This window comes from Moschus berezovskii, chromosome 15 (genome assembly GCF_049115385.1).
Source record: "Moschus berezovskii isolate FMDL1 chromosome 15, NW_MosBer_1.0, whole genome shotgun sequence".
Classification (NCBI taxonomy): domain Eukaryota; kingdom Metazoa; phylum Chordata; class Mammalia; order Artiodactyla; family Moschidae; genus Moschus; species Moschus berezovskii.
The window spans coordinates 64,838,656-64,865,674 of record NC_142474.1 but is presented as its reverse complement, the minus strand read 5'-3'; the positions used below and the strand labels follow the sequence as shown (position 1 = coordinate 64,865,674).

General features: G+C 35.8%; 1 protein-coding gene across 1 annotated transcript; it reads left to right on the top strand.

Moving 5' to 3' along the window:
- The first annotated feature begins 7 nt into the window (after window positions 1–7).
- ARL5B (ARF like GTPase 5B) lies at window positions 8–26,762 on the top strand. The gene is made up of 6 exons (XM_088844149.1): window positions 8–347; window positions 13,179–13,239; window positions 15,117–15,264; window positions 17,618–17,701; window positions 19,111–19,262; window positions 19,989–26,762. The coding sequence occupies exons 1-6, from the start codon at window positions 299–301 to the stop codon at window positions 20,035–20,037; spliced, it is 543 nt and encodes a 180-aa protein (XP_088700275.1). The 5' UTR covers window positions 8–298; the 3' UTR covers window positions 20,038–26,762.
- Window positions 26,763–27,019: the final 257 nt, after the last annotated feature.

Genomic DNA, 27,019 nt, shown 5'->3' with positions numbered 1-27,019 from the left:
CGGAGGCGGGGCTTGGGGCTGGTTGAGGTTCTGGTGGGTAGGTGGGTTCAGACCGAGGGGACTACGGGTCGGCGTTGGGCTCAGTGGGCTCGAACAAAGGACTCTCGGCCAGGGGCTCGGCGCAGTGCCTTCTGACGGGTAGCTGAGCGGCAGATCGCGGCTTCTCCGCCAACCAGTGAGACTCTCGCCGCGCGGTCCCAGTCGGCTTTACCTCGGTGCCCCACGGCCAGTCCCGCGGTGGGGGGCCCGGCGCAGCGGCACCTGCTGCTGAGGGACCCCGCGGCCCGCCCAGGTGCTCATGATGGGGCTGATCTTCGCGAAACTATGGAGCCTCTTCTGTAACCAAGGTGAGAAGGATGGAGCTGCGCAACGGCTCGAATCCGAGGCAGAGGGTCTAACCGCCTGAGGGGACAGCTCTTTGGGGGATAGGGGAAGGTGAGGCAGGGCCCTCGGTGGACACAAACGTTCTGAGACCCAGGGAAGTGACTTAGTCAAGGGGGTGGGTAGAAACTCGCTGTTTTAGGTTGGAAGAAGATGCAAGTGATGGTTGCGAGAAACGGAATGATAGTTGCGAGAAATGGAAAGTCAGAAGATGGGGCATTTGGTGTCCTGGGAGGATCCAAACCAAGAATTTGGAAATTTTACCGAAGGAAAGCGGAAAGCAGCAACCAAATGATACCCGGAGATATTTGGAGGGCCTTTTCCTTTTCTAATTAAGTATCCTAAGACTTGCCCCAGGATGTGTTCGCCCAGAAACCTATCAACTTAAAAAAAAAAAAAATACGTTACTAGTGCTGCTTTGTTTTCCGCCCTGCTCTTTTATCCAGTTCGCCGTTCTCTCTGATTTCGCCTGCTTTCCCGGACTTGGGAATGAATTGAGATACACGGGTTTCTGGAAATCTTCGTCCTAAATCCTTTATTCCTTTCTTCGATATTGAAAAACTCAATGCTTTTGGTTCTGTGGAGGATATTGCGTGTCCGTAATTAGTTTAGAAACTGGTTCTGAGATGTCTAAAAGTTGCAAGTCCAAACGGCCAAGAAGTTGTAAAACCTGTTCTCAGTCAGAGTGAATAAGACGTGATGGCTTCTGAAGAGAATATACCCAGACAAAAGGGCCGGCTGTAGGTAAAGTTTTAGGCATTCTTTTAACTGTTACCTCAGTAGTTAAAACCGTTCTAAAACAAATAGTTTTATTTTGCATTTGCCATCCGAGCATAATAAAAGCCAGTGTTTTATGATGGTACCAATCAGTTATTGCTAATGTGATTTATTTTTTCTGGATTTAAGAAGTTAGGAGAATGAAATGACGTTAGTCACTTGTTCTGTAGATCGATAAGAATATTAAAATATTCTTTTTCAAGGTTACAAGTTAATAAAGGTGGATATATGCATACACATAACTGAACTGAACTGAGACGTGTGTTTGTATAAACGAAATTACTGCAGGTTTCAAAGTCTCCAGAGTTTTAATTCCATATGGATATTATCCATAACTTTAAATAAGACATTTTTTTTCAGCAGTATATGTTTTCTAATCCTCATTACATAAATTTACTGTGTAAAGCAACATTTTAAGACATGTTTGAAAGTATAGAGATTAATAATCACCTGCTTATCTTTTCTCATAGTTTAAGAGTTCTCTGTGTGTAATTTGTCCCATCCCTTTTTCTCTCCTTTCTGGTTTATTACTGTTTATCATTTTTTTAACAGATTTTTTTAATGTGGACTATTTTTAAAGTCTTTCTTGATGTTTTTACAGTATTGCTTCCACTTTATGTTTGGTCCTGGGGCTTGTGGGACCTTTGCTCCCTGACCAGGGCTTGAACCTGCAGCCTCTGCATTGGAAGGTGAAGGCTTAACCACTGAACCACCAGGGAAGTCCCTGTTGGTTCATTTTGTTGAGGCTTCTTAATCAGAATAGAAGGGAATGAAGGATGAAGAGGGAAAATTCAGGAGATGATGAAAGACATTCAATGGGCTACTTCTATAAGTCATAATTGTTTCGTCCTTTTAAATCCCCATTACTATTTAGGAATTTTTCTTTTCCTTTAACTTCCTTGTTTAGAAAATTTAGAACTACGTAATGGTTATTCTGTCATTGTATTCATTCATACAACTAACATTTACTCATAGGCCATAAAACCAGAAATGAGATTTAGGCATAGGAGAGACAAAGGTTAAAAATAAACAGAAAAGTTAAAGTTAATGTAATTCAGTTCAGTTCAGTTCAGTCGCTCAGTTGTGTCCAACTCTTTGCAACCCCATGAATCACAGCACGCCAGGCCTCCCTGTCCATCACCAACTCCCGGAGTTCACTCAAACTCATGTCCACCGAGTCAGTGATGCCATCCAGCCATCTCATTCTCTGTCGTCCCCTTCTCTTACCGCCCCCAATCCCTCCCAACATCAGAGTCTTTTCCAGTGAGTCAACTCTTCTCATGAGGTGGCCAAAGTATTGGAGTTTCAGCTTTAGCATCAGTCCTTCCAATGAACACCCAGGATTGATCTCCTTTAGAATGTAGTTACTTGCTCTCAAAGTACTCAAAAAAGATGCAGCATGGTAAATTATTTCACAGATAATGTAATAAAAGCGTGGTGATGGTCCCCGAGAAGGAAGCAATAAATTTTTTCTCAGGTCGTTCCTAGAAGACATTACAGGAAAAGATATACTTGGATTTTAGTGATAAATAGGTGTTTACGAGGCATGCTAAGCAGTCTGAGTGGAAAGACTGATATGCACATAGGAGAGGAATGAAATAGTTGGGTAAGTAGTTTTGTTTGGCTGTATCTTAGTTTGCCTGTAGGGGGAGTTAGAGGAGATGAAGTTGGAGAGGAAACTGGGAGAACCAGATCACAGAAGGCTTTGTGTGTAGACCTGCTAGCCATAGAGCCCTTCAAGAGTTTGGTCCTTGTGTATTATTTTTAGAGCAGGGGAATAATATGATCAGATTGATACTTTAGTTCTGTATTTTTACTTTCTATTTGTATCATCTGACAGTCTCAGCATTTTCCATTTTCACCACTATGACACATCCAGTGATACTCAAATCACTCAGTCTTGGTTGCATATTAGAATAATATGCCCAAGGCCCCACCTCAGACCAGTTGATTCAGAAGGGGGAGGAGTGGCCCTGGGCGTCAGTGCCAAGATGACTGGACTATAAAGTTGGAATTGAAGACTGTTTCAGTTCAGTTCAGTCGCTCAGTCGTGTCCGACTCTTTGCGACCCCATGAAGACTGTTTATCTTTCCTTAAATAGTCCTTTCCCTTATCTTTCTTCCAATGTTTGTTTCCTATAGTATTTTAGAGCACCAGGCATCTTCTCATAAATGCGATACCTTTCTGGGAATAAGTATACTAACAGCACGTGTTGGCTCAATAAAGCTATGACAAAGTGCATGCTTAATCTCTGTGATTTTTGTGTTTCCTTATTTTAAGTTAGCCTGATTACTTCAATGCACTTATCAATGAAGGAAGTAATTTTAAATCTGATTATCTTTGCAAACTATTGTATATATCTTTGTGGTTGTTTATGTGTTTTGTACAAGCATACCTCAGAGATAGTCTGAGTTCAGTTCCAGACTACCAGAATAAGGCAAATATTGCAAAAAAGCCAGTTACACAGTTTTTTTGCTTTACCAATGCACATAAAAGTTATGTTTAGGCCATCCTGTAGTCTATTAAATGTGCAATAGCATTATGTCTAAAAAACAATGTACGTATCCTATTTTAATTATTGCTGAAAATTGCTAGCCATCATCTGATAATGCAGGATTGCCACAAACCTTCAATTTGTAAAAAATGAAATACCTGTGAAGTGCAATAAAATGAGGTTATGCCTGTAGAAAATACATATGTGGATATCAGTCTTTAGTTTACCTAAGAAATTGAGCACTCTTCTTTTTTAAAAAAACTTTCTTAACTGTCTTAGACCTTGGTCTTTTTTTCTATGTGTTGTCACCATTTTACAGTTGGTCATCAGTTATTTCTTATTTTACCCAGAGTTAGGAATGAGTGGAATATGATTTTAATTGTAGTTCATTTTCAGAACCAAAGAACAATGACATTTTAATTTCATTAACTCATTTCCTTCTCATTGTTTAATTTCATGCTATCATTTTGAGCGATGATAGCCAATTTGTGGAGAAGGCAATGGCAACCCACTCCAGTACTCTTGCCTGGCAAATCCCATGGACAGAGGAGCCTGTTAGGCTACAGTCCATGGGGTCGCTAGGAGCCAATTTATTTGGCATTGTTAATGTTCACTTCTGATGGCTTACATCTGATGTCTCCTATTAGTATTTTGCTCTTAATTCTGGACTTTTTGCTAGTTTCAAACACATCAGACTTAAATTTATCACTGTCTGCCCCATTTTCTAAAATCTGCTCTATCCATACCTTCAGAGATTTGTTCAGATCTCTGATCAAATGTCATTCCTCAGAGAGCCCTTTCCTTTCCTGACCACTTTTACCCCAACATTCACTGTCTTTACCCCCCTTGTTTTCCTGAGTAACACTTATCACTCCCTGTAATGATATACGTTTAGTTGTCTACAGTACTTTTCTGTTTGTTTCAGTAGAAATGAATTCCTTGAGCCATGAACTTTATCTTACTTGTTATTGTATCCCCAATATAAAAAAACTTTTGTTCAATTTTTTTTTTGTTTTTCTAACAAAAATTTTATATCAAAGTAACACACTTTTAAAAAAAGTTATATAGTTCTAAAGTCTGTAAATGATGTATTAGTCCAATCACACATTTCTGAATAATATGCATATTTTGGATAATATGGAAATTTTAAACATAATTTGGGGTTTAAAGAATTGAGGTATAATCAACACATAACATTATATTTGTTACAGGTGTACTAATTATTTGTCTTATTGTGGTAGGAGAGAACTTAGTATTTTTATACCCTTTTTCCTCATTATCCTAGTATTTTGGGTTAATCTGCACCCTGTCTTTTCATTTTTGTGACTGTAAAGTTTTGTTACTGCTGAGCTGCAATATGCTATAATTATGTTTCCCTTTTTTCTACAGCTTTTCCCCCCCTTGAATAATCACATCTCATTGCCTTAGTTTTCTTTGTGCGTGCTGTGTGCTAAGTTGCTTCAGTTGTGTCTAACTCTTTGTGACCCCACGGACTATAGCCCCCCAGGCTCCTTTGTCCATGAAATCTTCCAGGCAAGAACAGTAGAGTTTCTACATCACACCTATCATGATCTATTCTTCCTACTCGCCCCCTCAGTATTCCATCCTGCTCTTAGTTGGACCTGTTTCTCATCTTTGACTGCTATACTGCTATTCTGGACTTGTCTTTGCTACCATTCTAGGAATTTCCTTTGCTTTTCCATTTTATTGGAAATTTCTTTCTTTTTTTTTTTTTTATTTCCTGACTGTACTCCTTGATGAAGTACATCCTTCAGAAATTCCCTGCAAAGGTGTCCAAAGTGATAATTTTTTGTGTGTGATTCCAAATACCTGAAAATATACCTGTCCTCATTTTTTATTTATACTTGGGCTGGATATAGAATTCCAGGTTGGAAAGCATTTCTTTCAGAATTTTGAAGGTATTACTGTCTTCCAGCTCCCAGTATTTGTCATTCTAGGAAATGTTTTCTTTCTTCTTAAATTTAGGATTTCTTCCTCTACTATCTGTAAATCTTATTGGCCATATGGCACTAAATGTCCTTTCCATTTTTCTGTCTTTTGAGTGTGTGTGTGTGAGTTCTGGGATATTTCTTTGTCTTCCAATCCTATTGACTATTTTTAGCTGTTACAATTCTAATTTATAAAAATTTATTATTTGCTAAATGTTATTTTGTTGTTGTTCTTATGTCATTGCTTCACAATGCTATGTCTTCTAAGTGTCTTAGGTTTGTTTCTGTTTCTATTTATTTTCTGTTTCTGTGTATTTACCCTAGAAACTTTCCCTATAGATCTGTTATAAGTAATTCCATTGCATGAATATACCACAGTCTGTTTATTCATTTGCATCATGGTGGGTTGTTAGATTGTTCTAAAGTGGTTTTACTTTTTTACTTTTACCAGCAACATTTGAAGCTTCTACTTGTTCTTATCTTTACCGATATTTGGTGTTGCCAGTATTTTAATTTTAGCTATTTCGTTAGGTGTGTAATGGTGTCTCATTTTAGTTTTAATTTGCATTTCTCTGATGACTTTAGATGGGGAAACAGTGGAAACAGTGTCAGACTTTATTTTTTGTGCTCCAAAATCACTCAGATGGTGATTGCAGCCATGAAATTAAAAAGATGCTTACTCCTTGAAAGGAAAGTTATGACCAACCTAGACAGTATATTAAAAATCATAGACATTACTTTGCCAACAAAGGTCTGTCTAGTCAAGGCTATGGTTTTTCCAGTAGTCGTGTATGGATATGAGAGTTGGACTATAAAGAAAGCTGAACACCAAAGAATTGATGCTTTTGAACTGTGGTTTGGAGAAGACTCTTGACAGTCCCTTGGAGTGCAATCATTGGAAGGACAGATGTCGAAGCTGAAACTCCAATACTTTGGCCGCCTGATGCTGACTCATTGGAAAAGACCCTGATGCTGGGAAAGATTGAGGGCAGGAGGAGAAGGGGATGACAGAATGAGATGGTTGGATGGCATCACCAACTCAATGGACATGGGTTTGGGTGGACTCCGAGAGTTGGTGATGGACAGGGAGGCCTGGCGTGCTGCGGTTCATGTGGTCGCAAAGAGTTGGACACAACTGAGCAACTGAACTGAACTGATGACTTTTGGGTATTAATACTTCCTTATGTGCTAACTCGGTGACATGAGTTTGAGTGTACTCCGGGAGTTGGTGATGGACAGGGAGGCCTGGCGTGCTGTGATTCATGGGGTCGCGGAGAGTCGGACACGACTGAGCGACTGAACTGAACTGAACTGATGTGCTAACTCGGAGAAAGCAATGGCACCCCACTCCAGTATTCTTGCCTGGAAAATGCCATGGATGGAGGAGCCTGGTGGGCTGTAGTCCATGGGGTCACTAAGAGTTGGACACAACTGAGTGACTTCACTTTCACTTTTCACTTTCATGCATTGGAAGAGGAAATGGCAACCCACTCCAGTATTCTTGCCTGGAGAATCTCAGGGAGGGGAGGCTGGTGGGCTGCCGTCTATGGGGTCGCACAGTTGGACATGACTGAAGCGACTTAGCAGCAGCAGCAGCATGTGCTAACTGGCCATTTGTGTATCTTTCTTTGCGAAATGTTTGAATCCTTTACCCCGCCCCTTTTTTGGGGGTCAAAAAACTTTTTATTTATCCTGGAATTGTACTTCCCAGGTAGTGTTGTTGTAAAGAACCCTCCTGCCAATGCAGGAGAGGTAAGAAACATGGGTTCTATCCCTGGGTTGGGAAGATTCCCTGCAGGAGGAGGGCACGGCAACCCACTCAAGTATTCTTACCTGGAGAATCTCATGGACAGAGAGGAGCCTGGTGGGCTACAGGTGGACACAACAGAAGCAACTTAGCACGCATCTTGGAATTAAGTCTTCTGTCTGATGTGTTTTGTGAATATATCTACCTCCCCCACCCCCAACCCCCTAGCCTATGACTTCTCTATTCATTTTTTAACGGAGTTTTTTGCTGAGTGGAAGTTTTGGTTTTGTTGAAGTCCATTCCTCTATATATTATTATTTAAGTGATTGTTACTTTCTATGTCCTGCTCCTTTCATCTAGAAGCTTTAGATTTGATGCTTTGGTCTATGAGCCATCTCAGATTGTTTTGGGGTTGGGATTCATTATTTTATTTTATTTTTTTATGTGGATATTTGTCCCAGTAGAATTTACTGAAGACTTTTTCCCCCCAGTTGAAACTTTGGAGTCTTTATTGAAACACAAATGTTTCTAATTTGTTAGTCACTCAGTGTCCTGACTCTTCCTGACCCAGGAATCCTGCATTGCAGGCAGATTCTTTACCCTCTGAGCCATCTCTTACCTTTAGACTTTCTCTTCTCTTGCAGTGACTTCACTATAAATTTTAAAGCTGATATTAGTCCCACCTTTGTTTTGTTAGATCTTTTCAAAGAAAAGGTTTTCATTTTCTCTTTTGTTTCTTTGTTTCTGTTTCACTAATTCTTGGTTTTCATTTCCCCCGATCTGCTTTGAGTTTCCTATCCTCCCCTCCCCCCACCTTCTGAAAGGTTGGGTGGTTGCCACTCCAGTATTCTTGCCTAGAGAATCCTGTGGACAGAGGAGCCTGGTGGGCTGCTGTCCATAGGGTTGCATAGAGTTGAACACTACTGAAGCGGCTTAGCATGCATGCATACATTGGAGAAGGAGATGGCAACCTACTCCGGTATCCTTGCCTGGAGAATCCACGGGATGGAGGATCCTGTGGGCTGCTGTCTATGGGGTTGCACAGAGTCGGACACGACTGAAGCGACTTAGCAGCAGCAGCAGGGTGTCATTGTTTTTATCTTTTTCCTTTCATATATAAACTCTATGAATATAGCTTCAAGCTATAAATGTTCCTCTTATGTACCGCCTTGGCTTTATTCCACAGATTTTAATATATTGTATTGCATTCAGTTTTAAGAGAGGGTAAAATGTTCTCTTATATTTACCCACATTCCTGTTTTTCATGTTTTGAATTTCCATCTTGTATAATTTCCTTTCAGCCTAAAGGAACTACACTACCATTTTTGTAGAGTGGTTTTCTGGTGAATCACTTCTCTTAGTTTTCTTTCATCTGAAAATGCCTGTTTTGCCTTCATTCCTAAACTGTATTTTTGCTGAAAATAGCATCTTGAGTTTTTATTTTTTTTAAACTTCGTAAATTTCTTAATCTATAAAATATGCAAGGTGGCCCAGGTCAGTATTTTTGTGCATTTTTGGAGACCTGGCTTCTTAGATTTGCCGTATAGGTAACACATTCGTTGATGAAGAGTTGGGAGAGAAGGAGCAGATAAAGCTATGATATTTTATGATTATATAATAGAATAATATAGGACAGGGTTTTTTTAATGGCTCTCCCTTTTGCCTTCTCCAAGAGGCAGATGGTGCTTCATTGTTGTCCAGGCCTTCAGGTCTCAGGTTGTGACATCATATCCTCTGACATTTTACACTCTACCTATTGCAGTAATGCAAACTTATTTTCCATACATGCAGTATTTTAAATTTCCAAGTCACTGAATTTTGGCATAGGGCATAGTTATTTGTTTAGTTACATAGTTCACATTCTCTGTGTTCATAGAGGGCTTGTTCTCATTATATGACAATTTTAGTGCAGATAGTATGTATCTAGAAGATAGCAATCCCTATTTCATGATATTTAGGTGGCTATCTTTTGTCTTAAGATTAAAAATTGGTCATTTTATATACTTTTTTTGGGCGTTAGTCCATTTTCATTGTTTAATAGTCTATGCTAAAACTATGAACTCTATTTGTTATCCTTACTAAAACTACAAATTGAGTATATAAAAATTTTTTCAGTTGGATAAAAGGAGAAACTTTGTTGTTTCTTTTTCCTACTTATTTTTTTTAAGTTCCTTTTTCATCATATTTTTCCTGTTAGCCATTTTGCCTGTATTTGTCTACAAGCCAGTAAGCGTATTCATTTTCTTTGAAGCCTCATCCTGTATAGTCTTTATGTCTTCCTTGCTGGGGAGTACGGGGGGGCAGCTTTTAAGGAAATCCAAGAAATAAACACCAAAGCCAAGCCTGTTGGAAAACTTCTGTGCAAACACTTGGTCAAAATTAAACAAAAGCTCTATGATTGATCATTTTTCTTCATTTAATACAAATAAACCTGCTTTGTGCTGGGCTCACACACCATGAGATGGTCTCTGTGGGCACCTTACTTCACTGGGAATCTCTTCCAGGACACCAAGCTGCAGGTCTACCCTCAGCAAAGGACTGAGGATAATGTTTCCAATGCTACTAGTTGATGCATCTCCAGAGTCCAAATGAGCTGGAAGAGATTTCTAGTGAAGTAAGATGCCCGCAGAGACCATCTCATGGTGTGTGACACAGTTCTAAAATGTTTGGATTCCTTGTCATTCTGATTGTTATGGCTTTACCCCAGAATTACTTGGTTTTCCACACACAACCATGCCCAAAACACACATTCCTTTCCCTAAGCATGGGCAGCCTATTATTCTGACAACATGTTTTTTAAATAAATAATGCTATCCGGAAACATTGGGGAAAAGACAATAAATCTTAATTTAATTATTTGTAAAGTCCATTTGAAATAAAGAATTTAGTGTTATTCATGTTATGGTTTGCTTTAAGCTTAACTAAAAATTAACTTTTTTTGTATTCATGGAGAGTAGTTTGAAGAGCTGGAAGATAAGAATATATGGCTTACATATACACGTTGAGGAGAAGTTGCAGTTATAAAAATATACAATTGTATAATTTTCTCCTCATAACTTTATAAATTTCAATTTTAGTGAAATGGAAATCTCTATTCCCTGCTCTGTAAAAAAAAAAAAAAAAGACATTAAAATATTTCAAGTTCATCTCAGAGGCAGCAGTTTGCAGTTCGACCTTTGGCATAAATCCTTTCTCACCTTAATTTGAGACTCACTTGAACCATAACTGATATATTTTGAAATTAATTTTTTTAGCATACTAGGTAAATAAATAATAAAGGCACATCTGTTTTAGTTAATTATGAAAGACAAAGGAAATTGTTTTTAATTGAACTACTCTACAGGAAATCACTGACAGTTACATAGCTTAGTCTCTTAGTTGATTTTTTGGGTTTCGGTACATAAAATAAGAACTGTATATGGCTGGTTGATTATGCCGAATCAAAAAGACAGCCGTACAGAACAAACTCCCTGTGTCATATTTTGTGAGCGTGAGGGCCCCTTTTTAACATCAGGTAATACCATACCATAACTATGATAGTTATGATGGGAGTTATGCTTTTGATATGTATTGATGTGAAAATTTGATAGAGCACTGTGATTCAGTAGCTTCAAGAAACTTTATACTTGATTAATCTAGACACCCACTGGTGGACATTTAAAGCAGTGTGTTAAATTTTTCTGCTATGCTAAGGAGAATATGTGTCACTTTCCATATTTTTCTCAGTATTCCTTTGAGAACTGAATTAAGTCTTTGGTCATTGACATACTCAAGTAGCAGCTAAACACAGCAGAGGCATTTGAAAGAAGGAGGAAGAATTACGGTTGTGCATAGAATACAAACCGCTTTTATTTTATACTTGGCTTTTTAGTAAATGCTCTTTGAACTTGATTTTACTCTTATTATATAGATAATGTTATAGAGATTTTTCAAAGAAAAGATTTAAAATAAACTTTGGGTTATTTCATGCTTTTAAAAAACACTTAGCTGTTCTTTTACTAATGGTGCTTTATTATATAGACTCAATTTTAACTTCAGATGATAGGTCTCAGTTTACCTGAAGGATGGCTACACATCCCTTCATAAGACAGAGTTGAAATTTTATGTTTTGTCTTAATTGCTAGAATTCCATATCATTGAGAGAGAAAGGAGTCTGAAAAGGTTAATCTTGATTAACCTTAAGTTAATTAAGCATTTGAAACTTTAATGAAGTTCATACTCCATCTCCCTTCAGTGTTTTCTTTCCTAAAAGTTTAAACTCGGGGCCAGTCTTTCAAAATGATGGGTTATTTATGAATTTACCATTACAAGTCTTCAATACCATAATAGTGATTATAATACAACTGTAAAGCCAAGAGCAGGCATGTTTGCAAATGGCCCTGTGTGTTCTCTTGAATTGCTTAGTAATGATGGTATTATCTTTCCATACCCTTCTCCTGGCAGGAGTACTCATGTTGAGTGCGCCTTTATATTAGTGGCTTCTTCTCATGTCCGCTAGGGCCACGTGGTCTCCAGATCCTGGGCAGGTGGAGTTTCCAGCTGTCGCCAAAATTTAGGATATCTGTTCCTCCACTAATAAGAGTGCTCTCATTCTCGTACTGTTCTCAGGGACAGAAACAGGGCAACACTTCAAGATTGACTCCATTAGAAATTATGGGATACAAATCAAGAGTCAGAAAAAGAATAATAGTGAGTTAAGATAAGCAAACAAGTTGCATTCCGTTTTTTAAAAAGTAACTCCTGCCAGAGGAGCATGGCGTTTGTCTTGCAGTACTATAGGCAGGGCCTGTGTAGCACACGGGTCATGAGAAAATACAGATGTTCTGTCACGTGAGAACTCGTATGTGAATCATGGCTCCTCTTTTTGACGGGTGCGGTATTGATACTATTTGATTAGGTGTATAATCAGAATTTTGACATTCATCAGAGGTTACCAAGAGCATCAGGGATCTGATATGAAATGTAGCAGATCCACTACAAATCAGTTGATTATGTGGCTGTTCTTATGGCAACTTCCTTACATACCCTGTTGAATTTTAAACGTTCTGCCCTGGGAAAGAGCAGTCATACATTCTGTAAAGGTTAAAAGTAGGAAAGATGATATGTAAAGTATTTCTGAATTCTAAGGCAGTTCCCAAATATCTACAACATAACAGAATAATTAGCTGGGCCTTAAAAATGTGTTATGAAAGAAATGACACTTCTAATTCATGGCACCAGAAGGAGGGAACGGAAGAGTTCTTTTGGTATGAAGAGTGGAAACAGTTGAAAAAGCATGAAAAACTCAGTAATTGCTTATTTGTCTGTAAATTAATGGGAGGAAAAAAGTCTGGTTGAAATGATGTGTCTCAAAAAAAATTATACACCTTATTCTTGACAGGGAATACTTTTCAGTTTTTTGGATTTTTAAGTGGAAAGAAAAAAAAAATCTTGGTATGTGTAGGTGGGAAAACATCCAACTGTAAAAACAAGTTGAAAAAAAACAAATTGATTGGTAGAGAGGGCAAGCAGGTGTGTACAATGCTCTTTTTAAAATTTACATTCTAAGTCATACTGTCTCGTCAAGATTACTATTTGGGTTTTTTCCCCAAACTCAGTATAAGTGACAAAGTTCTCTTGTGCCTGCATCTAGAGAACGTCATAACAGATTGCCTCACTTAAGGCAAGTAACCTTGACATCATAAAGTTTTCTTTCTGTCTGTATCTTAATCCAGGAATAAATATCCAGTGAATGATTCTCATTAGAGAGCTAACTAATAATCATTGTTGAAAGCGTGTAATTGAAGTGCGCAGCAGTGTTAAATGTTTCTGGTTTGCTTTCTTTTTGTAGAACACAAAGTAATTATAGTGGGACTGGATAACGCAGGGAAAACCACCATTCTTTATCAATTGTAAGTATGGGTGTTTAATGAAAGTTTTTATTTTCAACATTGGAGCTAATTTTGTATAATTAATAAGAATGAGATGCCATTATAAGGGGAAAACTTAAACATATGGTTTTGTATTTAGCCAAACACAAAATTTATTAAGCCGTTTTTAAGGTAAATTTGCTGTATGCTTGCTACAACCTTCAAAAACACTCATTTTTTTCCAGCCTTGGGAGAAAGAATTAATATTAAACTAAAAATAACTGAAGCACACATTCCTGTGACGGAAGAAAGGGATAAAGTACATTTTGCTGAGCTCTTCCCTCTCTGAAGTCCATATGAATAGAATGATATCTTGAAGCTATTATTCCTCTCCTGACTAATAGCTCAGGAATTGTTTAATATACCCAGACTTGTCAAATCAAAAGAAATGAAGATGGCACCTGAAAATACTGCTTTAGCGGCTTGCAACAAGAGGCTTGAGACTTCCAAAGAAATACATTACTTAATTTCAGGATATTTTAACAGCCCATCAATCCACTTGTCAGACTGCCTCCCATTATCCTTTTGGTGCCAATGCAGTGATCCTTGTTAAACAGTGGAAATGGATCTGTGTCCCAGGCATTTTAACAAATAATTATAAAATACAGTGCTCCATTGTGTGCTTCTTGTCTCTTCCCGCCTCATCTTAAGTACATCAGCTGACAGCTCTCCAGAAATACTTCACTTAAGCAATGCTTAATGTTTTTTTTTCAGCTGCTTTGCTGAAAAACTACCAACTTATGGCTTGTTGTTTCAGAGTTGAGTAACTAGTTTTTCTTTAAAACATTCATCCATTGGTCATTATGTAATTTAGTATGCCTTAGCCTTTGGACATTAGAAATAAACATTTCAGAAACCTGTCATCATTGTTGAAGTAATTTTGCATATAGCTTCAAAAATACGTACATTAAACCCAAGGGAGAATTACAAGCTTCTTCCAACATAGTACTGATAATTTATAGGCAGATAAATTTTGTTGAATTAACTGATTAATACGGCTTAACTGATGATTATGATAATACACATGATATGAGCATCAGTGTATTTTCATTTGCCCATTGACTATGGTTTTGGTTAATAGACATCTAGTAATCTTTATGGCTGAGCCAAGTGTTAGCTTTCTCATGTAGACAGGCTTTAAAATGATCTCAAGCCCTTGTAGCTCAGTTGGTAAAGAATCTATCCACAATGCAGGAGACCTGGGTTCGATCCCTGGGTGGGGAAGATCCCCTGGAGAAGGAAATGGCAACCCACTCCAGTATTCTTGACTGAAGAATCCCATGGACAGAGGAGCCTGCCAGACTACAGTCTATGGGGTCGCAAGAGTCTTAGTGACTATAAACAACACCATACTCGAGCCCGGAACAGGATGGCACATCGACTGTAGTTTTAGTTAATAGACATCCAGTAATCTTTATGGTTGAACCAAATGTCAGTTTTCTCATGTAGACAGTCTTTAAAAAATGATAGCCTACTTACTATTCGTTGGTTACTACTTTACAAGTATAGGTGACACAGTCACCTAGCAATTTGCTCTTTCAGCATAGGGGATTGGTTCTGCTCTAACTGATAAGAGGACATAGGACTGTTGGAATTCTGGCCACAAAAATGCACTCTCACACCATGCAGTTCTGTCCAGATCAAGCCTACAGTTTATTAAAAGAACCAAAAAACATTCCTTCAGTTGTTTGTCTAGCTGTTTGTTTGCACAAATGTTCTGCAAGGTTCTATTTTTGTTGCTTGTGATTACCATCATTGGTGCAAGTAAAAAAGGTTGATTCATATGAAAATACAGAGATAACAGTTGCTTTGGGTTCTCAAGATTTACAAGAGTTTTTATGGTGTCTGTCTTTTAACAGCTTAATGAATGAAGTGGTTCATACATCTCCAACCATAGGAAGCAATGTTGAAGAAATAGTTGTGAAGAACACTCATTTTCTTATGTGGGATATTGGTGGTCAAGAGTCACTTCGATCATCCTGGAACACGTATTACTCAAATACAGAGGTATACTGAGGTTACTTCTGAATTTGAATGAGAAGAACCAAAGAGTAAACCCAGAAAACAGGCTGTACAGAAGGCATAGTGACAGTTCCCTTTTAATAAGATTCTTTTTCTGTAAGGAATTTGAGGTTTTCAAATTAAAGAGGAAAGGCAAGTCAGAAGAATAATGGGAGCTATTACTAGTGGAGTGCTTACTGTGTCTGGCTGTCTCAATTCATCCTTAGGCTAATACTGTAATATCTCCATTGCTGGAGAAAGTGGACACTAGAATAAGCTATATAACCTTTCCCAACCTTATAAGAGGCTGTGGTTATGGGGGGATACAATATTTTAAGCATAATTTAATGTAGGATTTTTAAATCACATGAACTGAACATTCACATTTTTGGTGAGATTATATTTTAAATTAAAAGCAAATGATTTGCAAGCCATCCTCTCAGCATTCACTATCACTTATTTCATTATTTGAGTCAACCCAGGAAGCAAATCTGGAATATCTTTTATATTTCTGTTTATATAATCTTTGTAGAGGCAAATTCTTTAAAAAAAAAAAAAATGTGCAGTGCTATTGAAAGAGGTTTATCTTCAGGAATACTAATGCACAGTTGCATCTATAGTTTTTCTTTACAAAGAGGTACACCAAACCATTTACTTTTTCTGTAATAAACCCTCTTAAAAATTGACTTTTTTTTTTTTTGGAGTTGTAAAGGAGGTGGGAGTATTGATGCAAGGAATTTTTGGTGAATAACTTGTCTTTTAAAATTAAAAAAAAACATAATATTCTTCTAGATTTATAATATAATAGACTATGTGTATGTGTGTATATATTCTAGTGCAGTGCGTGACTGGTCAAACCATGATGACATATCACAGATATTTAGCAGTTGTAGTAGTGCTTAATTATTTTTATTTGCAAGGGGAGGATAGGTTGATAAGCTAATATTTATGGTTGTAGATTAGTATATATTTCTACATAACATAGTAAAATCACATTCTGAAACTAAAATGTGTTAGAATAAGGAAAGAACAACATTTTAACATAGCTGTAATTTCTTCAAAGCTCACAGTTAACTCCAAGTCTGAAAGGAGCAGTTACCTTTGGTGAATAGATCAAAGTTGGTTCCAGCTGATTTATATGTATTGATAAAATTCCTAAATGGTAGTTTTTCAATTTGTTGACACAAAAAAACTTCACCTTGGTCCAGAAAGACATACATTATTAGTGACTCCACTTACATGAATTGTCCTTAGAAATTATTTCTACAAAAATATCAGAATTACTACAGAGAATGTTTTTGACCTTCCATGTAGCACAGTAGCATAGTACGTAGCGTTTCCAGTCTTAGATTCTTAGGTAGAGATTTTATCTACATACTGATTTTTGTTCACTTTGTTCACCCTTCTTATCTTGCTTCTTAAATTCTTTACATGGAGGCATCATTTAAAAGCTGAAATGTCTCCCTTTCAATACAGTAAGTTATACAACCATTGACTAGTTTCTGACACCTTCCTTCTTTAACTTACAGAGTTACTTCCCCGTATTCTGTCTATTCTGACTTGGCCATATTTCTTATATTTATCCCCTGTTTTTAGATTTCCTTTTATCTCTTTATAAGCTCTTGTTAGTTTGAGCTCAGGTTTCTCTAGTTGTTTCTTTTCCCCAGTTGTAAAGTCATTTGGAAAATATGACTCTACCCTTCTGTGTATTTGACTCCTCTTCTGTAACCCTCAAAATGTTTAGTCTCATTTCTTTTTCTTCTGTATAGGATGTTCAATTTAGGGGCCATTTCTCATTGTATCTTATTTTTCTTATCAAAGATGCTTTATTTTGAATATGTAACATACCTTTTATTTACACCATTATCAGTAGCTTTCTCCTGTTCTCTTAGAGTATTAGTAACATCCAAGTGTGTATGTATATTTCCATTTAACACATTTTTCTTGTCCTTCTATTGTTGATATTTTATGTAAAAATTTTTTTTAAAGTTTTAGTGAGTTATTTAAATTACTGTGACTTTTTTTTAAAGACTGTGGCTTTCTTTTTTAAAAATACCTTTTACTACCTGCATTTTAAAATCTTAGTATATATATTAAGAGCATATTATATATTCAGATATCACTTAAAAAAAATAAACTCCAGCATGGTTTTTATTTGTTGAAGTTGTGAGTTATTTTTCTTATTAACATTTGGATTTTACTGCTTGATGTGATTCAGTATAATACACATTCTTTATGATGAAAAAGACCAGTTTTATAGTGATGATTTGCCATAGTAGAAAGTACTTCTAGCACTTAGAGTAGTTTTACAGAAAACATGAACATCCCATTCAATTTTTTCTTTTTACTTGTCTTCTAGTTCATCATTCTTGTGGTTGATAGCATTGACAGGGAACGACTAGCTATTACAAAAGAAGAATTATACAGAATGTTGGCTCATGAGGTAAATTTTGAAAACAAACATAAATGGAATAAGTTATCCATATGCTGATTTTGTGTTTTCACAAAGATTAATGTGCTCTGCTGTTGGTTATTTCTTCATTAACAAAGTTTTATATATCAAACTGATGAAAGTCATGAAGTCAGTAATTTTAATACTTTATCAAACTTAAGAAAACCTAACACATTAATCTGGAGACTGATGCTGTTAATTGAAAATAGTTTCCACAGTTAAAACTATTGTTCATACTTTAAGAAGTCTGATAAATTGTGGCAAGAGAATGGAAAATTTAAGATCTTTTCATCCCTACAGTTTATAATGGGCTACGCTGGTGGCTCAGTGGTAAAGAACCCTCCTGCCAATGCAGGAGGTGAAGGTTAATCTGTGGGTCAAGAAGATCCCCTGGCAGAGGAAATGGCAGCCTAGTCCAGTATTCTTGCCTGGAAAATCCCATGGACAAAGGAACCTGGCAGGCTACAATCTATGGGGTCGCTTAATTCTAAATAGTTCATATATACAAAAGACTTAGAAAGTAAAACATTTACTTAGCTACAACTCAATATAAGATGTTAAATACCTTATGAGATCTCTCCAATCTGATTTTCTTCCCTTCTCTCTGAGAGGATCCTGAAAGATTCAGTTCAGTTCAGTAGCTCAGTCGTATTACACCATCCTAAAAGTAGTGAATATTATGCATATTATTACTGTTCACATTATTACTACAATTTTATGTACCCATCAACAACTATATAGTATTTTAGTCTAAGCATATATACCACACTTGATCTGTTCTTCTGTTAATGAACATTAAAGTTACTTTCAGTGTTTCCAGTTAGGCAGTGAACGTCAATCAATGAGCTTCGGTTGGACAGACTACTTAGCAGTATTGCCCAACCCTCACCTTCAGTATTCTCCGTTAAATTCTGGAGAGATTCTATAGTATACTAGATTGACCTATTAGAATATTGCTCAGATAATTTTAAGTCATTATTTCAGATTCAGGTTTATTTTACTTTTAGCTTGACCCATCTGGCCCAACAACAGAAAAATAACTTTTAATATCTAGCTTATATTAGTTTAATGTCTTTGTTAGAGTGAATTATTAAATCATGGTTCTTTGAGGTCATTTTTTATTTCAACAAAAATTTTAAATGATTAGTGCCTGATTATTTTAAAGTACAGAGATTTCATTATAATTGTTCCATACGGCCTATTCTACCCTCCTGCTTCATTAGTTTTATTTTGAATTGTGATATTTGACATATTATAAATATTTCATTGGGGAGAATAGATACATGTATATATATGGCTGAGTCCCTTTGCTGTCCCCCTGAAACTATCACAGCATTATTAATTGCCTATACTCCAATATAAAATTTAAAACTTAATAAAAGATTCCACGTTGATTGCAGGATTTACGGAAGGCTGCAGTTCTTATCTTTGCCAATAAGCAGGATATGAAAGGGTGTATGACAGCAGCTGAAATCTCTAAATACCTCACCCTCAGCTCAATTAAGGATCATCCATGGCACATTCAGTCCTGCTGTGCTTTAACAGGAGAAGGGTGAGTGTGTGACTTCTTTCAAATTTCTCACAAGTGTTTTCCACCAACTTGCTTTCTTCTTTGAATCCTGTTCCATTTTTGTTCTTATGGTGTCTCAGGTTGAAATAATTTTACTCAATTGCTACTGTTAAATTATAGTTTAACTAAGTTACCAACAAATTTTTTGTAAGTTTTAGTATAAATGGAATTTTTTACCAAAAAGGGCAAGAACAAACTTTTGAAGAAAGTTTTTGCAATCTAGATTTTCAGTTGTTGTTCATTTCTTACTTGTGTCATTCATTAACTGGGAGAAAACTAATGTAATCTGAATAAAAGAGGAAATGAAGAAGAAATTAAGTCTAAATTCCCAGCTTTCCACAAGAGTGTGTCTCTTTCTTATCAAGAGTCATTTTGGGAGGCACACTTCTAAACAATGAACAATTAAGAAAAATGCCATTTTAATGTATTCCTCCTTTTCTAAGAACTTACATTTGGACACAGTAGACTGAGGAGAACCCATTGTATTATATATAGACTACCCAGTTTATTTCTAGGAACTTATTTATCCTCAAATCAAACTGACCTCATTATTTCTCATACTAGAAATAACTTGTAATATAGTAGCTATAATATGTTGATGTTTGGGCCTATACTTGTAAAAGTATACTTATAGTAGACTTAAAGGATGCTTTCAGTTTTTAATATATAGTTTTCTTATTTTGAAAAGACTTTTGCTTTCTGTTTCAGGTTATGCCAAGGTCTAGAGTGGATGACCTCCCGGATTGGTGTGAGATAACTTTTTTGCTCGAAAGAGACTCTATTTATTCTGTGACATGAACCTAGTACATTTGGCTGCTAAAGCAGCAGCATGTTTAATTAATTTATAACAACACAAACCTCTGTGAGCAACACTTGAATCAAGTGCAGCTGAACTGGAACACAAAATATTTTTTCTTAACTTTTTTTTAATGCACTAATCTTCATTTGGATAAACATAATGTATAACTGTTTTCAGCAACAGAATTCTTCAGACTGCTTATTCTGATTATTCAACGACTGCCTTTTAAGAAGCATATGTTTTATGTTTTCTGAAGTATTGTAATAACTTTAATGACTAGTTTCTTTTCATTTCTTGACTGCTCCCTCCCCCTACCAGATAATTACCAATTGTGGAAATTGTCAGGTACTGTTTGCAAACATATCCAGCACTAAATATTTGCTCCCTCTGTAAACCACTCACTTTTGGACAGAACTTTATTATAGAGAAAGAAATATGCCTAAAAGATATATATTTAAGGAGTGGATGAACATCATGAGACCTGCCTTTTAAATGAGTTGCTTTACCCCATATTATTGCAAGTCATGGAATAATTTTAAGTTTCTATTAGCATCTCAATTAAGAAGGCTGTTTATCTTAGAAGAATTAAGTTCAGTTTTCAGCCTACAACACGGGATTAATTTTGGTTAAAAACTAACATTAGTCAAATATTTATTTCAAAGCCCAACTTCGATAGTAAATACTTTGATTAAATATGGTATTTTTAAGAATGTCACATTATTCAATGCATATATAACTATCAGAAATTACTAAAGTATACCAGCACTGAAAATATAACAAGGCACTTGAAATATATTTTTACTATCACTATCAATTACAAACAACTTTATTATCAGCAAAAAGTTCAACTGTTTCATTTGCAAGGGTACCACATCTGCTTTGGGCAATAGCTAAAAAGCAGAAGAATAAACAGTTCATTTTATTTCTTAGAATTTGAAATTGTGTGATAGCATCTCTACCACCAGCAGTATATTACTTAAAAAAATCCATATGACTTTCCTTAAGTCTGTTGTAGTGTAATAGGCTTGAAACAGTTGCCATTTGTGTAATTATGCCTCCTGTTCTAAAATCTTTTACTGGATTATAGGAAACTGCTGAACTTAATCGTAGCTTTTAGAATATTACTATGAAACTCAAGTTTAATACACTAACAACTTAAAAAAATTTTTTGCTAGTTAAAAACTCATAATCTAGCAAAAGTTTATTTTATTGGATACCATTAAAGCATTTTTAAGGCAGTGGTCTAATATGAACAGTAACCTAAATAGTGCATACCTTAAGAGAGGGGGGAAAAGTATTGTTGTTTTGATCCTCTTTATTTCAAATGTGTGCTTTTGCTATAATGAAAGGGATAAAACACATACATAGAGAATAATACTTTATTTTTGCAGTATTCTTTCATTTGGGTCAAAAATAGGATTCAGTGTTCATAAAAATATCAATACCTATTCAAAAGTGATATTTTAATATTTTTACTGTATGTTGTTTAAATTTTGCTGTTTTCAGGTATACTGGATTTATTATACTAGTCTAATTAATTTAGTTGAATGTGGTGACATTTTTCTGATTCCTGTTTAGTGGTAGTACTCCCTGGAACTGGAAATCACTAGAGGAAAACTCTGGGCTTTGGGACCTGGTTGTTCATTAACCTTGTTTTCAACCTTTTTCTTAAGTGATACTGTACCAGGTAGAGGGTAAATTTTGTTTTAAATATAATGTATAATCAGGAACAGGAGAGAAAAGTAGACAAGAATCAACATGGTGTGTATGTGGGGTAGAGTAGAGGCAGGAGAAATTATGAAAATCCCGTTTACCTAAAGCACACTTTGCCAGAATTTCTATCTTGGGTTGTATAGTTTAGCCATGAATACTGGGGATAATTCTCTGAATTCTTTCCTGAGAAAAATCATATTTAATACTCCTGTATTTGTTCTTATTGTGATATCTTTCTTCTTGTATCTAATAAGATTGGCTGGCTCCATTTTCTTCTATCAAATTATATGGTTATTTTTTTATATTACCACATCAGCATTATACTGAAAGTGTTAATAGTCGATTGTATTTTGTCAGACTACTAGTATAGACTCAGTTTTCTATTTGATCTTTAAAATACAATTTGTTTTATTTTCTAAATGCTTTTAAAAAAATATTTGTTGGTTCAGGATTAGAAATGATTTATGTTAGCTGTGTGTTGTAGATGAAATAGATGTCCAGCTAGATTTTGTGCCAACGATTGGGAAAAGTTCAATTAGAAAATTCATGTAAGACTTTTTAAGTTTTTTTAATGGGTTCTCATTAGATATTTCTTCTTGTAGTAATATGAAAACTGATTATCCTTTACTCCAAGAGAATGTTTTGACCCAAGCACGTATTTAACATTGAAGTATTGATTCTGACATTTATTGAAAATCAGTCAACTATAAGATACTGTCTGATGAAAAAATGTAAATTGTGATTAGTGCCTTTATCTGTATTTTTGAGATAAGTTCTCAATTTTGTATTATACCTGTTCTTTAGAATTCAGAATTGCAGCTCATTAATTTAACAATAGTTCAGGTTTCACCCTCCCCGTCAATCCCTTAATTTGCCTAGCAAAATTTCTAATAAGTGGTAGAAGGCAGGGGGACCTTCTGGGAGATTATTCTACATATTGTTTTTAATTTGAGGTAAAGAAACTAAATTTAAACAAATCTTTGGTTATAACTAAAATGTAACTGTTACCCTTGTAAGTTCAAGGCATTTTTCTTAATTTTGAACATGTTGCATTCTTCCTGTTTAAAGCTGTCTTTCTTATCAAAGACCATTTGAGAGCTTTTAGAATTAATAAGCCTTTTATATGGGAACATAGCTGCATATTTTGTTCATGTAATTTAATTCCTTAAAATTTGAAATAATATATCTATAATCTATTGAATAACATGATTAAGGACAAATTTTTGCTTTTAGGTTCTTTGTTAGTATGCTTAAAGGTATAATTTTATTCTAGCTTCACTAGAGGAATGATGATAAATTGAAATTTCATTGTTAAAAATTATTTTTTAAATGGATGCTACTCTTATAACCATAGTCATTTTGATTAAGCATAAATTAACTTTTCATTATATTTAGCATAAAGAGAAAACAGTTATTTTCCTATGGAAACCATGAGTGATATAGGCAGTGCTGTAAGCATTATTCTCTGAAGAGTTATGGGGAGCCACAAAGCAAAGAAAATTTTAAAACAATAAAAGCTTTATATTTTAAAAAGTATTTTTGATGTATCTTAGGATGAATTATAAATGGATTTGTCTCCGCCTAGAGCTCACTGGGGCTTCCCTGGTGGCTCAGAGGTTAAAGCGTCTGCCTCCAATGAGGGAGACCCGGGTTTGATCCCTGGGTTGGGAAGATCCCCTGGAGAAGGAAAGGGTAACCCACTCCAGTATTCTTGCCTGGAGAATCCCATGGACGGAGAAGCCTGGTAGGCTACAGTCCACGGGGTCGCAAAGAGTCGGACACGACTGAGCGACGGAACGGAACGGAGAGCTCATTGAATTCTTAACTATGTAAAAGAATACCAGTTGAAAAAACATACTGGTATTATACCTAGAATAGATTAATTCCCTTGATATTTATCTTTGAAGACCAACTTTCTGAGCCTAACTATGGCTTTGGATCCAAAACATGTTTCATACCTAGTTCAGTTCTAAAGGATCTTTTTTATCTTTTCAGGGTATAGTCACTTCACAATACAGCATGATGGCTTGTAGCCAGTAGAATGTAGGGCTGGCTATCTAAAGAAGTGGATTTGAATCTCAATTTGGCCATGAGGTCATGGACAAATTTGCCCTGGGACAATTACTATTATTTGTGGCCTTCTTACTGTTTTTCCCATACTGAAGAAAACTAGAGCAGTAGTGCAACTTTTGGTTTTAAATTTTTGAAAGTTTATATGCTACTATTAAAAACTGAAGGAAGAGAAAAACACCCAAAACACAACAACAAAAAAGAAACCAGATGGAGGAAAGACATGTAATATGAAATTGAGTTTATTTTAATCTATTATTTGATTCCCACCTCATTATCATTTCATTTAGTATATCTCTACAATCAAATAAGAAAGCAAAGAATCAAATAGTAACTGCTACTCCACTTAAACTGAGCTAATAGTTAATGAAAATGCAAAAGAGAAAATAAGCCACATATTGCTGCTGCTGCTGCAGCCCACCAGGCACCCCTATCCCTGGGATTCTCCAGGCAAGAATACTGGAGTGGGTTGCCATTTCCTTCTCCAGTGCATGAAAGTGAAAAGTGAAAGTGAAGTCACTGAGTCATGTCTGACTCTTAGTGACCCAATAGACCGCAGCCTACCAGGCTCCTCCGTCCATGGGGTTTTAAGAAGATATTTAAGCTATTTACAAAACACCAGTGTATACTGGGAAGTGCTCTCTTCTAGAAAATATCTTGCTTATTTTCCTGGCTTTTACTAATTGGATGGAAGTGGTTAGTTTGTTCAGAGCTTACTGGCTTTAGAGGATTACCCCAAACTCCAGTTCTGTGTTGATTTTGCAGTATTGAAAGGATAGTGCAGCCAGGTTTGTCAATATTTTACAAATATCTCTATAATATAATCTGTAAGTTTATACTCAAAGTCATTTTTTTCAGTAATTACTGTGAAGACTGGCATCTAAAAGCCAGGTCCCCAAAAAGTACTTTTTAAGTTTCAGGTAACCAGAGTTATACAGAGAAGGCCAGTTAAAAACAAACAAAAAAATTTTTTTAGCTGCTTTGTTTTAAATTCAAGATAGAAAAAATATTGTGTTTCACAGACCTAAAATCAGCTTTAAATATATAACGTCTTGTGAGATGTTTGAGAAATGTTAATTTAGAGGTTTAGAAGCATGCGTAGAAACAAAAGTCAAAAAACTTGATAATGTGAGGTTAAAATCTTCAATAGAAAATTTGAATGAAAACAGTAAATTGTTCCTATTCAAGACACTTAAAACTACTAGAAAATAGAGTCTTACTGTAGAACCGGATGGCCTATATTATTATTAATGTGACCAAAGGATTGAAGACTGATCGGGTTTCTAGAATTTGAGAGTATAGTCACAAAAAGCCCCTTTTGCATTTTTATAAACCAGTAATCTGCCTTTTTTCCTCCCTAGAAATGGAGAAATATTGTGCTGTGCATGTCTTCTGGAATACAAAACAAAATTCTGGAAGAATAGAAATGTTCTCTTGCACAAACTTGTAAAATTTTAATTTAAAAATTACCTAATTTTTCAGTCCATATGGTGTTGTCCTCCAGTTTGTGTGATGTGGCACCATCCCATTAAAGTTCCTTTCCCCCAAACAGTATTGAAATAGGCAGATTTCACAGCTAAGGGATAACATTCCTCAAAGACTGTTTTCTTTTAGTCTAGTTTACCACCAGCAGGACTAACGTGGAGCAGATCCACATATTGTTCATTAAAGCACATGGCCAAGTGCTAAGTCAATATTTAATCAGTTTAATTAAAACCAAGTAAGGGAAAGGAAAAACCTTAAAATTTAATTGATTTTTATTTTACTGTGAATATATTTCCATCAGTGTTGGTAAGATATCAAATTGATGTTGGTTATGTATCATTTATTTGTTATCTTGTGGCCATATTCATAAGAGACTATAATCATTTTAATCTTATTTCCTTCAGGAAATTCAGGGACTCTGCAGCCCCTGTTTTGTTCTCTTGGAGTAAACTATTCAGTGTAGTTATGAAAACTTTTCATTTTGATTTTTCTTAAAAGTTGAGCTGCTATTTCATTAAAAGTGTGAAATAAAATGATGGTTATGATTTTTTTTTCCATTATGTAATTATTATAAATTTTACCTTATTGATCACTGTATAGAGGATGGTTAAAAAACAAAAAATAAAGCTAAAAATCATTGCAGCCTTGCTTTGTGTTAGTTCTGATCACATATAATGATTATAATTGCACATTGCCATCTTAACATAAATTGGTGCTTTCGAGCATGAAAGAGGAAACAGCAGGCCCTGTATAATATACTTCTTGCCTCAGAATGTAAAACTACATTAAAGTGTCTGTATATTTATGTTCATTTCTTAAGATTTAAATACAGATTGTTATCCATGAAGCTTCAGGCTTTCTGCAAACACTGTAACAGTATCATAGCTAATCAGCTTGGTAAAATGAAGATGGTGTTAATAAGGCTGAAATTATGAATTGGATCTCTCTGGGGGTCCACTGGTATTGTACAGAGGGAAAAAATGTCTTTCATGCCACAAACTGTGCTTCTTAATCCCAACCAAACAACTGAGATGTGTGCTATTGGTTCAGTATATAAGCATTCATAGAATTAAAAGAGCAAACAAATTATTTAATGCACTCACATAATCACTTCTTGAAAGTGGTTCAAAACACGTTCTTCTAATGATGGGATTGTTTTAAACACATGTTTTAAATTTTTAATAGTTTTATTACTGTCATAAAATGCTTCTATATGTTAAGTTTAGGTTACTGGTACTCATGACTTTATTGCTTGCATGCCTACTTATCCAAGTGAAAGGATGCTGTTTGCTCTGGAATGTTCATCTTTTAGACAGGATTTGGCTCATTTGCAATCATGGTGCAATACAGTGTAACATTGTTTTCAGTCAACAGTTTTATTTTTGTCATAATAAAGAATTACTTTTCCAATATGACATGAGCCCAGTGTTGTTGTTGTTTTTAAGATAAAATTTAACAGTCTTGCTGCAGGTGATAGAAACTCACCTAAGCAACGTAGAGGAATTTTTATAATTAACAGTGAGGTGCTGGTGCAACTGCTGAGCCCACATGCCCCAATTACTGAACCCCAAGCACCTAGAGCTCATGCTCCACAGCTGAGAAGCCACCATAATGAGAAGCTAATGCACTGCAAGTAGAGAAAGCCTGCATACAGCAACAAAGACCCAGCATA